Raw genomic sequence first — 17496 nt, forward strand, 5'->3', positions numbered from 1 at the left:
AGCAGTTCAGCGGCGTACGTCCCGCCCTACAGCGGGACAGCACCCCAATGTGCACCACCTCCCGAGGTCTGTCATCCAGTCCATTGAAGTACTGTCTTCACCCTCGAGGGCCGAAGCTGGTTCAACCACTTCGGCGACTGACTGTTCTTTACGCATGCCGGCTGTCGTCGGGGCGTCGACACAAGATGGGGGGGGTGGAATGTGACAGATTGGGTTGTGCCCCCCCTACCTGACTGATTCCAATTGGTTCCTGGCCCCTTTCCGCGGTTGGCTGAACTGTGAGTGTAGGGACTCTTATGTTGATAAATTTAGCTCTGGGACGTGACGTGGGCCTCTTTCCTCTCAGCTGTTGTTTTGGGAGTGCCAGCCGGCGTGTGAGCTGCTGCTAGCCGTGATCATTATCCGGTAGATTCTGTACCTTCAGCCACTTTTGGCGTGGAACTGCACTCTGCTGTGAACTGGCTTTCACTTCGCGCTGCCTATACTGCACCGGTGTTGCCTCTCTTTGGTTGGTGTGTCGCCCCATCATCTGTGCCCTGTGGCAGGCCTGATTTGTGGTGCTTACGCCGGCCTTGGAGTAGCCAAAGGGGTTGGCCCCTGTGTATCTGACTGCAGTCAGTGGATGTGTGTGGTCCAAATTGCGATTGTTCCGAACCACGGATTTATGATCGGGTTAGCGGTGCCTCTCTGACGCTGGGGATTGCTAGCTACACTCCTCGGAGGTTGCTGTTTTGTTGCCGTCACACTCTGCGCCAGTTCCGAACTGGCTCCACCTGCTCGTCCTGTTTTGGGCCCACGGTTTATTTGTTTAGTTTTCCTGTGACCTCACTTTCGTTTGGTTTAATTATTTTCATTTGTGTTGGTTTGTTGTTTTCTGGCCCATTTCTTGGGACATCAGCCTCCTCGCGGCGCATTGCGCAGGGCTGGTTACTACCTGTGTGTGTTGAGTGTGCGTGTGTGTGTTCGGTGTGTCTGTGTGCGTGTGTGATTGTCATCTAGGCACGGCACCGGAGACAAGTGTACACCCCCCTCCCGTCAACCTACGGCGGTGTAGTTCTCCCCTCTCTCTTGCTACACGAAAGTTAAGTTGCATCTAGTCATCACTGTGTATGCAGATTGTGTAATACATTAGCACGTGTCATTCTCGCCATTAAGTGTCTCTCTCTTCTCTCCTCCCTGGATAGGTATGGAGTTGCCATAGCGCACCGGTCTTCGGGTGGTGGATTCCCTCACTTTTCCATTGCTGTGTGCACTTGGGTGACTATTACTATTTTGCTGTGCCTAGTAGCAGTAGTAGATGTGTGTTTTCTTTTTATTTTGTGTGAGTACTTTATTGTGTGTGTGTTTATTTTGTGTGGCCTTTTCCCTAGTCTTTAACTATCCCTTTTCAACCGTGCTGCTAGTGGTTAGCCTAAGCCTAGCCCCCCTTTAAGAGTGACACCATTGCCCCGTCTCCCCCCATACTGGGGCGTTTCGTATGATTGAGTGTAGCCTCCCTCCTCTCTCGCACAGGTGCCGTGCGTGTGTATGTGTAGTGTGTGTATGTGGCCACTGGCGGTTTTGTTCCACATTACTGCTCGCCAGTGAGATAATAGGGAATTTGTGCAATATTGTGTTATACCATTCATCCAGGTGGTCTTCCGTAATGTATTACCAGTTGTCCCCTATGCATCACCACTATACGTTGTACACTTGAACTACCTGACTGCAATGACCTACATGTATATTTTATTGATTTGTATTACCATTCTATCTGTGAAAAGAGAAATAAAACACGAACTTGACCCTTGCCTAAGAGTGCTCCGAACCTGTGTCCTGGTTTACTAATTTGGGGGGTAATTTCACTCCTAGGTTGTCTTCCCCCACCCTAGGTGGCGTAGTCGTGCAAGAGCTGAGTTGAATTTAATTAACTGTAAACGTGCCACTGTTACATATGCATATATTCACATAATGCAATACAACTCATTTTTGAATTTCTGTTGCATTTAAAACATAGTGTAGTAAATGGTTTAGTAAAAAAAAACATGTGGAAAATATAATTTTGCATCATTAAAGATGTAGGCTATATTGTCTGTTATTGTACAGTACATAATGTGTGTGGTATGTTTTTGTACTGGTCTGAAGCTGTTTTGTATCACTGTGCGTCAGTGACGTGCAGTGAAGGGTATGGTAGGGTAGGCAGTAAATATAGAATATATATCTATTTATATATATATATATATTAACGGTGGGTTCGGTCCTCCCCCAGAAAAAAATGTATTTCTTAGATGCAATTTCCTGCATTTTAACCAAATCTGGAGAGTAACTATCAGCTAAAAACTTTTACAAAAGACTAAAAACTTTGAACAAATAGTCCCCTTTCATGCAGATCTGAAATGTAACGTGTGTGTGTGTGTGTGTGTGTGTGTGTGTGTGGTGTGTGTGTGTGTGTGTGTGTGGTGTGTGTGTGTGTGTGTGTGTGTGTGTGTGTGTGTGTGTGTGTGTGTGTGTGTGTGTGTGTGTGTGTGTGTGTGTGTGTGTGAGAGAGAGAGGGGGGCCTTATGCCACAAGGTATGGTTTGAATAGGCAAATAGGCCTATTCACATAAACATGCTGATATGGTCTTTAATGTGCAACAAATTAGTAGGCCTATGTTTCTCTAAATACTGTAAATATAAAGTAGGCTATAAGATGCCATCAGTGCTTAACCACCACAGCTCTAATAACTAAATAAGTAAATAGGCTACACTATTTAGACATTTGGACATTGTCAGTAGACCTAAATCTGAAACAATAAGTGAAAACATAATTTCAATTTCTTGAAAAGGCCAGCTACACTTATTTGTTTTGCCAAATTGCCAAATTAGCTCCAGGACCCATACTTTGTACACCTTTAAGGACCTGTAGGCCTACATTTTACAATAATAATTTAGAAAGCTACAACATTTTGGGGGGAAAGCTTTAAGTTTTGGCTTTAGCAGTTGATTTTGTTGCTCTTCTGTTTATTCTGTTGCAAATGCCAGGGCGTTTCACATGGATGGAGGGTGGCACAGTGTAGCCTACTTTTGAAGATAAAATGTCTAGTTCACCAACTGTGAATCACACCATAGCATGTGAGGGGGAAACGATTTACATTTAGCAATAAACCAACCTAGGTAACAGCTCCTGCCTCACTGCCGCGTTTTGTGCTGATAATCAAACACTCACAGACAAGAAGGAAAGTAGGCAAGGGGGCGGGTTGCTTGCAAACATGACCCGTGCATTCAGACAGTATCGAGTAAACCAACGAAACCACTTCTGAGACTCATTCTTGTGCGTGATAGTATTATCAAACACTTCAGCTACGGTTGTGCAAGGTGTTTCAAATAAAGTCAATTTGTGAGTGCGGAAGCACTCCGAGAAACCATCCCCAGTCAATCGTCCTGTTCCACGTTGATCTCGACTCGCACACCGCGCACTTCAAAAGAACGCAGCTGCACTTGCTAACAGGCTCCACACAACTCACGCATTGCGTAGTCATCATCATAATAAATTAGGGAAATGGAGTCATGTCGTACGCTCAAAAAACAATCTCGCGTCCATAATAACACACACACGGTCTATTCATGTCCACCACCGCACAACCAATCTTCAATGTCAACACCCTGACAAACGGTGACAACAAAAGGCACCACGAAAAAACTTGAGCATGTTCATGTTAAAAGGCTACCCGCAGCATAATAATTAGATGAATCTTACCTTAAAGCAGAATCACAAGTAGGCCTAGGCTGTGTTTTCCATGCAAGCTAGTTCCATTAAAAGCCCGGGGTGGTTGACATGATGAAGACATTTTGTCCCAGTGCAAACTACTTGAAGCTGCTACCCATCTGATGTTGAATATTTCCACAATGCAGCGATTGCAAACGGCTCAGCTGTCTGTCACTTGAACCGTCTTTCTTGCTACTTCTCGGCATTTTTTAAAATAATAAAGACAAAAAGCCAAAGACTGCCATGTTTTCTTTCCGATACGGCTAGAGATTTGAACAAGCCTTGCCTTGCTAGTTGTTGCTATCATAGCTGCCTGTAGGGCAGAAATTGGCTACTACCTGAATTGTAACAATTTTTCATTTTGGGCGCTGTGATTGGCTCACATACTCCCGCCACAGAGTAAAGGCTCTGCTTTTAGTCCCATTGACAAGCTATGTGACAACTTAATACGCATGCGCAAACTTTTACATTGACAGCATTGAAGGCAGGGTAGGCAGAGGAAAAGCGAGCCTTACCGGGCTGCCTGGCTGGCATTCGAAAGCTCTGCTTTCAGCCTGTCTCTGCTACCAGCCGGGACTGCGCGTTGCCACGGCAACCTGCCCAAGCCTGAGTGCTTTGCTTCGTGCGATTACTTAGGTTTTTGATCGTTGTCCTGTGTATACTGTACTTTAAACAGCTCATAATTTATGCTGAATCAATGTTATTGTTGTGTAGGCCTATGTGAACTCTGAAGAATATTTTTTTAAACACGTGTTAGTTTTTATTTTTAAGACATTTATCCCAGGGTAGGCACTGCCTACCCTGCCTACCCTGACCGCACGTCTCTGCTGTGAGTAGCGAGCACAGTAATAGACAGCTGTGTCTTCAGGCTGCATGTTTTGTCCTTGCAGGGTGATGGTGTTACTGGAGGTGTCTCTGGAGACACTGAACTTGCTCTTCAGTGACTCTTTGTGTGCTGTGTTACCATCATACCCAAAAAAATTGATCCACTCCAGACCTTTCCCTGATGCCTGTCGAATCCATGCTGTGTACCAGCTAGTAACTGAATAGGAGACTTTACAGTTGATGATCAGTGTTTGTCCTGGCAGGAGAGTCACTGAAGCTGGCTGAGTGAGCGTCTCTGAATGGACACCTGTGGGAAACACACGTGTTACCGTCATGGCAGCTCTAACACATGAGCCAGTGCAGACACACAGTCTGGAGTATTGAGTGCAAATCCACTCCAACAGAGACACTTACTGGAAGTAGCAGCCAGCAACAGCAGCAGAGCTGACAGGGACATGATGGTTAGTTAGTGTGGAAGATGAGGATCTGGCATCAACTGCTCTATCTCTCAATCTCTACACACAGAAGTTATACTCTCCACAACATTCTTCAAACAGGAAGTGAAACTGGCTGAATTTACATGTACATGGGATTGTGGTTAGAATTAGAAGTGGACCTTCCTGTCAATACAATCCCAACGGCCCTTTAGAGTGGCGATCCTACAATGACTGCTGTTCTGGCCAACGCCCCTCCCCCAACCATGGCCCCAACCCACTAACTGCATGTTATTATTTCAATAGCATGGCAATAGAACAAAAACAACGGGGTCTTTCCATTCTCCGAACTCCTGTCCTCCCTTGTGCTTGTGGCCTTGTGATGATGTCGTTGATGATGACGAGAGGTTTAATTCAATATCTTACAAAAGCGTAATTCCAAGGTCATTTCCTCATTTTCAATCAGGATACTGACTAGATTAAAGTCCCACAAAAGTTGCTGTGTATAGGCTGACAGCAAGGACCCCGGGCCCTTTACTTTGATGACTCCAGCCACTGCATTCTCTCTGTTAGGCAAAAATGTGTTGGGAATTGTATGAACACAAATGAATATGTCCTTTAGTGCATATATTCCTTGCTTCTGAATTCCTTGACTTATTTCCAATACAGCAGTTGATTAAAACGATTTGCTTACAGGGTATTTTCATATCATGCAGCGTACCTTCACAGCCAGACACACACAGTGATGTTTTAGAGAATGATTTTTAGTGAATGTGATGCAGTATGTGAGTGAAATGTCGTTTCTGAAGAAGTTTACAAATAAAAACTGATGTAAAAGTAAATTTAACGCTTTGATAACGCACTGGATTGTATTGTATTTGGTGTATTAATACATTAGGGTCAGTTAAATCATGTACCTGCACTGCCCCCATGTGGTCAACTGTGTCCATGACTGTGGTCTCGGGTGCAGTGTGAGTGTGAGTGTCTCCTTCTGGGGATTTTTTTCAGCTCCTCCACTGAGCTGCTGCACTGTGTGTCTTGGCACAATAGTACACTGCTGAGTCCTCAGGCTGCAGGCTGCTGATGTCCAAGTAGAGCACATTGCTGCTGTCTCTGCTGATGCTAAAGCGCCTCTTGAAGGAGTCGGCGTAGTCAAAGGAGCCTCCACCCCACATGATCCCAATCCACTGCATGGCTTTGCCTGGAGGCTGTTGGATCCAGCCCGTGCCGTAGTCAGTGAGGGCATAACCAGACACCTGGCAGGAGATCTTCACCGAGGCACCAGGAGACCTGAGCTGGTCTGGAGACGAGGCCAGACTGATGCCATGGACACCTGGGGAAGAGATGACACATCAGTATCACTGGGACTACAATGGACCTCAGCCAAGACTAAAGCACTGGCAAGGCAGAGGCATTCAAATACAAGCACAGATATGCAAGATGTGGCTTAAGGCAAAATTTGTATTCAGACAGATAGTTCAATGTGCAAGATGCAGTTTAATGTGATTTACAAGAACAAACCAATTGCTAACATGTAAAGCACACAGTGTCAAGGCAGGATCAGTACACAGGATGAGATGCTGGTGCAGTGCTGCTGCAGGGCTCCAGTGGCATGGCCACACTTACAAGGCACACAGAGCAGAAGCAGGATGGTCAGAGGGGAGCTCATGGTCGTATACTGTAGGTCTAGTGTCCTCTCAGAGATACACACACAGCTGCAGTCTGACTCCTGTCTGTCTCTGGGTGGGATTGTTCAACATTTATGCTACAGGAGGACATACCAGGGCATTTAATTTGCATGCGGACGTATTAACAGTCCTTCTGGGAGTGGGGACTACACAATGAGCAATGATAGATAGATACATTTATTTTAAAATAAAAACAATGCATTAGGACGGCACCACAAATGTGTAAACATGTTTGAAAGATTAGAATGCATGGATGGAACTTTATTTTATCAGGCCAAGTGTGTAATCCAAGATCTTAATTTATTTATTCATTTTCTGGTTTGTTTTTTACAATGACCATGACTTGTAGTAGGTATAAAAAATATTAACATTTTTAAAACTAGAAGAAAATAATATTGATCATATTCACCATTGATAAATTTTGAATCAACATTTCTAGTAGTGGGGTCGTATTAGGCTCAGTCATTTCAAATTGATGTTAAAGTTTGGTTTTCACTTCCAAGTTGAAGTTTAGGGTCTATAGAACAATTTGAGTTCGAGTGTCAAACACACAGATGACAAAATGGCCTGCGGGGGGCGCTCTAAAATATATAAACTGCTATAACTTTTGATTAGTTAAACCAAATTTAACATATGAGGTATGTATGGATTCAGCATGAAGAGGAGAAACCGGTGAGCTAAGTATTTGGTTGCCAGATTAAAGACACACTATGTAATAAACACACTTTTAGCCAATGGACAGCTAAATCAAGGTTTTAAGATAAAGGGTGGAAATGCCCTCAACGTTGCAATGAAACATAATTTATTGTTACAAGTTATTGTAAATAAAGTCTGGGTTATCACTTAACTTGACTTGATACCTATACACAAATATGGCTGCATAAAGCCTATGTGATATTTAGCACCCAACTTGCAACTTTGAGTTTATGAATTTAGGATCATGAGTACCAGCTTTTTTTCAATCAAGCCATCATTTTATTCACAACTTAAAAACTTTATATCTGGAAGAAAGTAAATCAATAATAATAATAATAATAATAATAATAATAATAATAATAATAATAATAATAATAATAATGATAAATACTATGGGGAACATCATTTTTTCCTGCATTCAAAAAACAAACAGAAGACCATAGGGCTAACATTTATTCCAATACTCCACTCTACAATAACTATGACAGAGAACAGATACAAAAACAGTCAGTGGTCTTAGAAATTGCATGTGCACTTGCACAGAGGTGTGCACTTTAACTCTGCCTGCACCGAGATCTGGCAGGTCTATTTGTACAAGTAGGCCTACTAGTACAGCTGCACTTCACCTCTAGTTGAAATACATCTTTGGCAACTGCATCTTTGGTTGTGTAGTCCAAATATGGGAACTGTTCATTTGTTACCATGGCAGGCATTTCTGGCAAATGCAGATAATAAGAACGGTTTTCATTCCTGTCAACTGCGCTGGTAACAAATGGACAGTTCCCAGATGACAGAGATGTCTTCATAACAGCAGATGATTGTGTCTACCATGTATGAAATAGTCCTATAGTATTATTTAGTATGCTTGCCAAAGGCCTCTGCTTGCCCCCAGCAAGCATACTAATTGTTCTCCAACAGTTTATTTAGTATGCTTGCGGGAAAGCATACTAATTGTTCATCAACAGTTTATTATTATTCTACATTTTTCCATTCACCTCGGCCTATGGGAATCGCCATTCATTAGTATGGCGGCTTTGAATCGTTGCAGCGTTCGAGATAGAGACACGGTTCGAGTGCCAAAACGAACGGCTCGAAAAGGGCTCAGGGTGGTGTATTTTTCGCTGGCCTACCCCCTTTCATTCGTTCACCAGACATGTTTTCCCCAATTTTACTCTCTGTGTTCCCCCTCATTGAAATGAATGGTAGAATGGTCAAGATGATGATGTCACAAACTGTGGCAGTTAGAGTGAGAGGTGACCTGTCCTGGGGTTTTTAACTAGGTATCAACTAGGTAAAGGCATTGTCAGAGAGGTCTTGGCTCTGAATACAAACTGTGTGAAGATCATAAGCCAACTCAGTTTTTCAGAGAGAGCAGTTTCAAAATCCCTATGATGTGACCCCATTCACTTGGGAAAAAAATGTTTGAACAGCTCAACGCATAGGCCTGAATATGTCCATTTTTTTGACTGAACCATTTGGCCCAGAAAAGTGATGTCAGCTTTGACATGAAGAGCAGGGTTGTGCCATTTGTGTGTCAATATCATCTGACAACTTGCAAAACTTTTGGAGATATGACAGCGTAAAAATAAGGCTGCACATATTACTCAGCTATTGACTGCCAAACTGTCACCTTTAGAATCTTCACTCATACACACACACACATGCAGCCTTGTAGAACTTTAGACCTCTGCTGTCACCTGGGCAACCGTGGCCTAATATGCTGCTGTGGCCACTCTATACAGTAAGTGGCAGTGGCCTACTGGGTAGGGTGTTGGTCTGTCAGAGGGTTGCAGGTTTGAATCCCACCCTTACCTCTCCCTACCCACCCATTGCTGAAAGGCACCTGAAGCATCTCCATACATGCACACGCACACACACACACACGTGCACACACACGCACACGCACACACACACACACACCTCTCTCTCTCTCTCAGACAGACACACACACAGACACACACACACACACACACACTCAGACCTCTATCTCTTTCCCTCGTGTTTCTCTGTGTGTACTGTATACAACAGCTCTGTGTGTGTGCGCGTGTGCATAAGCCGCAAGCATACTAATAGCATTGTCTCTCCAGAAATGCAGTCTTCTTCTTCTTCTTCTTCTTCTTCTTCTTCTTCTTCTTCTTCTTCTTCTTCTTCTTCTTCTTCTTCTTCTTCTTCTTCTTATTATTATTATTATTATTATTGATTTATTTTCTTCCAGATATAACAGGGTTTTAATTTTTTTTTTTTTTTTATGTGAGAATAGAATATGGCTTGATTGAAAAAAGTTACGCTTGATCCTAAATTCATAAACTCAAAGTTGCAAGTTGGGTCCTAAATATCACAGGCTTTATGCAGCCATATTTGCGTATAGGTATCCTAGGTATCTTTGTGCTTCAGGGATATTCTGAACAAATCAAGTTGAAGGATATCCCAGGCTTTATTTACAATAACATGTAATAGGCCTTGAGCCACGGCCCAAAATTTAGGCAATCGGTGCCATCTGGGGGGAGGAATGCTAACATTTTTTTTGTAAGGTATATCCCCCCACTACTAGAAAAAGCCTGATAGCAGTCACAGGGTGGTAGCGAAACCCCTTTTTTCGGCTCTTGAAGTGACTACCCCCCTCTATTAAATTCCATTTTTGAATTCGGATGCATGTCTAGTTCAGGCTCATTTTGTGGGGTATTGCCAATATTCTATACCATGGTGCCTGGTATTACTGGAAAGGGGGCCTTTCAGTCTTTCATTTCATTGGTGAATCTTTCTGACACACACAGAGGTCACAGCACTTCCTTAAACCAGACAGCTCATATTTTCTAACAACTCTTGGCTAAACTGTCTGCTGTCATTTCAGCATTATTTATGTGGCCTGAAAGAACACCAAGGACACAAAATTGGACAACCTCAATACTCTTTGGAGTCTGCTGATTCAGAAAATGTATAATATGCCCATACATACAGTACAATTATTTTGTATGCGCTTGTGAGAGCGTTAAATTTGACTTGTGCAACCAGCAAAAGTCTTCAAAATAATAGCCAATACATGCAGGTCATCTGTTGGAAATATTGGGCCTTTTTCCTTCCAAAGTTTCTGCTTGGCATCACTGCTTGGCATTAGGCCTTCATTTAAGATCATTACTAAATCTGTCTGACATACTCAGAGGTCACAGCACTTCATTAAACCAGAAATAATAATAACAAATGTCGCCTAAACTGTAGGCTTTCTTTAGTCCCTACGTACTGTAAACCATGGGAAAACATCAAGGACACAAACCCCAACCATTTCAATACTCAAGGCACTCTGCTAATTCAGACAATGTATGATATGCCCATACAATGTATTGTGAGAGCCTTAAAAAAGGCCATAATGATCATTAATATGACATATTTTAAGTCCAATTCTGTCCTATCTCTTTATAGACGTAAGGAAATGTAAGGAGACATAAGACGTAAGGAGATAAAAGAGATGAGCGGAGCATGGGGAGGGACTGTATGTAGATGTAGAGTTGGGGGGGGGGGGCAAGGGGGAGAAGTAGGGGTGAGGTGAGTGGGGGCACTTGAGGGGGGTCACTGTTGGTTGGGGGGCAAGGCCAGGGTAGTGGAGGTGAGTGGAGGGCACTGTTGAGTGGAGGGAGGTGATTGGGGGGGCACTGTGGAGTGGGGGAGGGAAGGGGGTAGTGGGGGTAGGTGAGGGGGGGGCACTGCGGAGTGGGGGAGGGCAAGGGGCTAGTGGGGGTAGATGAGTGCGGGGGGGCTTAAAGGAAAGTGAGGGGGGTTGGGGAGATAAGACACTGTAGTGTGGGGAGGGGAGTGGGGGTGAGATACTGTAGAGCAGGTGGGGGTAAGGGTGGATAAATGTTTGAAAATATTTGGAATAGTTTCAGAAACGTCTACCATATTGAATGTTGGAGGGAATTTGAGATGCCCTAGTTTCAGCAGTGTTGTGTATATGTTTAATTGAGCAATTTTTGACCACTTTCTTTAGGATATGTCAAGGTGGCAAAATCGAAATTCACCTTCTATTGTTCAGCCATGCTCATATCGGACTGTGTGACAACTAGCCTAGAAATCTAGACGCCCCTAGGGGTTTGGCGCGGCCAGGCTATGTGACAACATCAGCATCTTCAAAATGACCCGTAAACAGTGGCTGAAAACAAACCAGACCTGCTCCTATTAATTAATAGTATGAACATTGTTTTACTCTGTATATATTTGGTGTTTGTGGTAAAATGTCATGTCTTCTGTAATGCAGTATTGTTTTTTTTATTATGGGTACCTGCCTTAGGACTACGGATGACATTTGGCAACTATGCAAATACCAACATATTTATATTGATGTTTTTTTTAACTGATGTATTGATTAGTGTGTATTGTCCTAATCAAATGAAAGAAAGAAAGAATGAATGAATGAATGAATACATTTGTCCATTAGGCAATAGGAAATAATTGTGCTAAAAAAAAGGAACCGTACTCATCAATGAATATTATAGGCTTACGTCATTGCAAGGACCATAGGCCTAGTTATTTCAGCAGTTGACTGTCTATGTGCCATTTGACCATTCTCTGAGGACCATTCTCTGCTTCAAGGAAGCAAAATTTTAAAGCAAAACTTATTTTTTGTTTGTTTAGTCAACCTTTGGTAAAATATCTGTTAGAGAATATAACAGAAAAGTGCTGAAAAAAGTAATCTACTATGTAGTAGGCCTATATTATGGCCCCACAGTATTGAGAAAAATGCATGAAAGTCATCCATTTTGGGAAATAGCAGCCATATTGAATTTTGACACAAATTTCAGATGGCATCAAGTTTGAATTTCTTCTGTGCGCGCGCACGCACACACGCACGCACACACACACACGCACGCACGCACACACGCACGCACACACACACACACACACACACACACACACACACACACACACACACACACACACACACACACACACACACACACACACACACACACACACACACACCTTTTCTGTATGGCAAAAATGTAGCCTTTGAAATTATCATTTGGGGAAGGGCTACCATATTGAATTTTGGGCAATATTTTTCAATTTCTTTCAATAAGCTTTTGGTCAGAAATCTGTGAAATGTCTGGCAGGACAATAGGTCTATTATTAAGCAGTGCTGTATGTGCAATTTGATCATTTACTGACAACAGTACCATTTCAAAGCGGATTTATACATTCTTATGCACATACATTCATACTGTATGTATATACACTATACATACTCATTCATTTTTCTTTTTATCCAACATTTGTATGCATGTCTGTAAGGAGATAGTACAGAATTGGTCAGAAAATAGGTCATTAGGGCCTTGAGGATCATTACAGCCTTTTAAAGGCTCCTGCAAATATTGTATGGGTACATTATACATTTTCTGAATCAACAGCATGCCTAGATTTTTAAACTCATTCTGTTTTGTGACCCTTATGTTTTCCCATGGTATAGGGACAACATAAATCATACAGTTGAGGTGGAATTTGTGAGAAATTACTGGTTTAAAGGATAACGCCAGCCAATTTCAACATGCATGTAATGCTCACACTACCCTGGACTTGTCAGTGCCTGAGATTTTTTTTTCAGCCTTTTCCAAGATCCTGGTCATTGTAATGGGGGCAGGTGTTACCTTTTGGGAAAATATTTGGAGTAGGCCCATGTTAAGATTTTTTAAAATGTAAACAAAATCTGCCCCCATTAGAATAGCAGCATGCAGCATCTCCGGGTACTGACAAGTCAAGGGTAATGTGAGCAATACAACAGCATATTGAAATTGGCAGGAGTGATCATTTAAGTATTTTGGGGGAGCTTTTCAAGCCTTTATTTTTGGTTTATATGAGACAGGACAGTGAAGGAGGTGACAGGAAACGAGTTGGGAGGGAGAGATGGGGGAGGGTCGGCAAAGGGCACGGTTCAGAATCGAACCCGGGTCAGCCGCGTAGTAGACCAGTGTCCTACCATTAGGCCACGATAGGGCCGAGAAATTACTGGTTTAATGACCTCTGTGAATGTCAGCACAAACATTGGCAGGAAAAAAGGCCTGATATTTCCAGCTAATGACCTGCTATATTGGCTACTATTTTGAAGACTATTGGTGGTTACACAAGTCAAATTTTAGGCCCTCACAAACATATACAAAATAATTGTATGGGCATATTATACATTTTCTGAATCAACAGATTCCACCGAGTATTGAGGTTGTCTAATTTTATGTCCTTGGTGTTCTTTCATGCCACAGAGATAAACGAAATCAAACAGTTTAGCCAACATTTGTGAGAAAATATGACCAAGCTGTCCTGGACCTTCTTTCGTGCAACTGCACTACAAAATGCTCTAGCCATCATTGTGTTTGTCTGGTAAATGGCCTCAGGTGCACAGACATGTGTAAACTGAGAGTGTGCGGAAACCAGGCAACCATAGACAGTTCAGATGAAGGGGATGACATGGAAGATGAAGAGTACTGACGAAGAAATAATATAAATCTACATGAAACTATTCTTTCATTAAACATATTCCCTTTGCAACATGTTTCTTTATTGGCTTGCAACCCCTTGTATAGGGTCTCAGTCTATTTGTTTATGAAATAGCCTGTATAAAATGTTGTATATGAACATTTATCTAAATTCTGTTAATGAGATACCATATCTGAGTGGTTTAAGTTAAGTGTTACCCAATGCCCTATCATTCCAGGGCCTACCGTTTAGATTGTATTTCTTCACACACTACAATAATTGAATACTTTAACAACTTGTGAATGTAATGTACATTCACATATGAACTACAGTATAAACAAAGTTTGTTTAAGTAAAGTGATACCGGGCATTGTATTAGGCGATTGTCTTGGGTCCGATTTTGAAGACATTTTTGCTGGTTGCACAAGTGACATTTAAGGCTCTTATAAACATATAGTAAATGATTGTATGGGCATAGTATACATTTTCTGAATCGGCAGAGTGCCCTAAGTATTGAGGTTGTTAACTTTGGTGTCCTTGGTGTTCTTTCATGTCACAGATGTAAACGAAAGTGCACAGTTTAGGCACAATTTGTGTGAAAATGGGAGCTATTTCTGGTTTAATGACGTGCTGTGGCTTCTGTGTATGTCAGACAGATTCATTAATGGGCTTAAATGAAAGCCTGAAAGGTCCCCTTTCCAGTGATAACAAGCACAATGGTATACAATATTGGCAATACCCCCAACATAAGCCATAACTACATACACAGCCGATATTAAAAAACAGTATTTATTATAGGGGGGTAGTAACTTCAAGAGCTGAAAAAAGTGATTTCGCTACCACCCCATGACTGCTATCAAGCTTTTTCTACTAGTGGGGGGATATACCTTGCCAAAAAACATTGCTAGCATTCCTCCCCCCAGATGGCACCGGTCGACCCCTGCGGCTCATAGCCTGTAACAATAAATGATGTGTCATTGCAACTTGGAGGGCATTTCCACCCTTTATCTTAAAAAAACCCTGAATTTTGCTGTCCATTGGCTAAAAGTGTGTTTATTAGGTGAGCGGTTAGGGCGTCAGACTTGCATCCCAGAGGTTGCCGGTTCGACTCCAGTTTGTGGGGGGAGTAATCAACCAGTGCTCTCCCCCATCCTCCTCCATGACTGAGGTACCCTGAGCATGGTACCGTCCCACCGCACTGCTCCCCATGGGGCGCCACTGAGGGCTGCCCCCTTGCACGGTTGAGGCATAAATGCAATTTCGTTGTGTGCAGTGTGCAGTGTTCACTTGTGTGCTGTGGAGTGCTGTGTCACAATGACAATGGGAGTTGGAGTTTCCCAATGGGCTTTCACTTTTTCACTTTTCACTTTCATTACATAGTGTGTCTTTAATCGGGTAACCAAATACTTAGCTCACCAGCTCCTCCTCTTAACGCTGAATCCATGCATACCTCATATGTTAAATTTGGTTAAACTAATAAAATGTTATAGCAGTTTATATATTTTAGAGCGCCCCCCGCAGGCCATTTTGTTATCTGTGTGTTTGACACTCGAACCCAAATTGTTCTATAGACCCTAAACTTCAACTTGGAAGTGAAAATCAAACTTTAACACCAATTTGAAATGACTGAGAAAAATTGCACATGCCTACGACCCCACTATTGGGATATAGTTAAACTGAGATGAGCCTATCCCATTACTCATTAGATCTCTTTAATGTGTACTATGTCGTAATAAAAATTCTGAAATATTTTGTAATATTGTAATATTTGTAATGTTGTAATAATATTTTTCTGAAGTATAGTTACTCTGTTGCACTGATCAATGATATTTTCCATTTGCAATTGAGAGTTGTTTCTGCTAGTTAGAACGGCTGATGTGTTGAATGGGGAAGGGTTTTTGTACAGCCCTCTAACTGCCCTCACTCACTGTGTCTCTCGGGCACAGTAATAGACAGCCGTGTCCTCAGTCCTCAGACTGTTCATCTGCAGATACAGCTTGCTGCTGGAATCATCTCTGGAGATGGTGAACCTGCCCTGGACTGGGAGTACAAGATATGAGTGCTCTGATAGTGAATAAACGCAATCCACTCCAGTCCTTTTCCTGGAGCCTGTCTGATCTAGTTCATTGCGTAGCTGCTGAATGTGAACCCAGACGCTGTGCAGGTCAGTTTGTGAGATCCTCCAGGACTGATGACCACTGACTCAGACTCAGACAATGTCTGACACTCCACACCTACAACAAAATAGACAGAGACACATTATTTCATCAGTTGGTTAAATCAGTCGTCCACTCCCAACAAGCAGAGAGAAGCTGGGATGGAGGGTGAGTTTACCTGTTAAACATAAAACCACTAATAGTAGTCTCAGACCCATGGCTGGTTGGTTCATGGTATCAGGATATCACTACAATCAGCTTTCTCAGTCATACTCCACACACACAGATATAAGTAAAGACCTGTTGCATTTTGCATAGGCCACTCCCATTTGGTCAAAGGGATCACTGGTGTTATAAACGGCATTTTAAATTCAATTAAATTCAATTCAATTCAATTCATTCAGTGTTTGTGTTTATTAATATTCTTAAAATACCTTTAACAAATAATGAACTAATGATTGAAAGAACTGTGCAAAATGCTGATATGGGGAAATATGCGTACACCGCAATTAAAACAAAGTACAAGGAGGCCTACTTAGATAGGGCCTAGATATTACAAAATAAAACATCTAAAGGAATACTTGAGCAATAAAAAAAGGGGTGTCGTTTGTCAGAGCTTATAATTGGGGTTGTGTGACTGATGCCTAAACACAAAGATCCATGATCTAACAGGTTAACATGTGTAGATGTGTTGTGGATGAGAGCAAAAACCTTCAGATAAGAGAGATAAGGGGTGCAGCTCATTATCTAACCTCTCATCCCAGTGTTTCTCAAAGTGGGGCGTAAGCCCCCCTGGGGGGGGGGGCGCAGAGGCATCTCAGGGGGGGGCGTGTGACATCTGATTTGGGGTTTTTCCCCCAAGGAAATGATTTCCTGTCTTGCCAATAAGTCAATCATTTTAAAGCCCTCACCAACATTATATTATTAATTGTCATGAATTTGAATAGCATAGGAAATGAACACACATCTGCATTCGACTGCAGTCCCTCTTTGTTTAATCTCACCAGTCACCTTTCCTTTGATTCTGCGCAGCGATCGCAAAATCAGTCTGCGCGAGTACTGCTGTTGCTTGGGGGGGGCTCGGAAGCATTCAGACCCTCTGAAGGGGGAATGATGGAAAAAGTTTGAGAACCCCTGTCTCATCCAGAGATGCTGAGTATTGTGGTGCCACACTGCTGCCTACTGGCTGAGGGGGGAACTAGTGGCCTTCTTGCTGTTAGACATACACTCATCATCAAATCATCAATACGCTTCATCTGTTGTACACAGTTTTTAGAATAGTATATTTACACACATGCACATGCTCTTAATTGTAGAATATTAATGTGACTAATTGATGACTACTTTATGACTGAAATTACATTGTTTTTCATTTGTATGACAAGAATTCTGTGATATCAAGTTTAGAGTATCTTGACTAGACTACTTTGAAGGCATGGGTTGCCTCGAAAACGCTTCTGCTCACTTGTCAATCTCTGCAGAGTGACCTCATTTCATTTGGGGGTATCCCAT

The 17496-nt window shown here is 42.4% G+C and overlaps 2 gene segments (V, D, J or C); both read right to left on the minus strand.

Moving 5' to 3' along the window:
• Positions 1-1741: 1741 nt before the first annotated feature.
• LOC134459576 (immunoglobulin heavy variable 3-53-like) lies at positions 1742-5008 on the minus strand. The segment is given in 3 exon segments: positions 1742-1753; positions 4536-4858; positions 4966-5008. Coding segments are annotated over 3 exon segments (378 nt in total).
• Positions 5009-5989: 981 nt separating this feature from the next.
• On the minus strand, positions 5990-6654 carry LOC134459588 (Ig heavy chain V region 914-like). The segment is given in 2 exon segments: positions 5990-6318; positions 6612-6654. Coding segments are annotated over 2 exon segments (372 nt in total).
• Positions 6655-17496: the final 10842 nt, after the last annotated feature.

Source organism: Engraulis encrasicolus, chromosome 2 (assembly GCF_034702125.1).
Source record: "Engraulis encrasicolus isolate BLACKSEA-1 chromosome 2, IST_EnEncr_1.0, whole genome shotgun sequence".
NCBI lineage: Eukaryota > Metazoa > Chordata > Actinopteri > Clupeiformes > Engraulidae > Engraulis > Engraulis encrasicolus.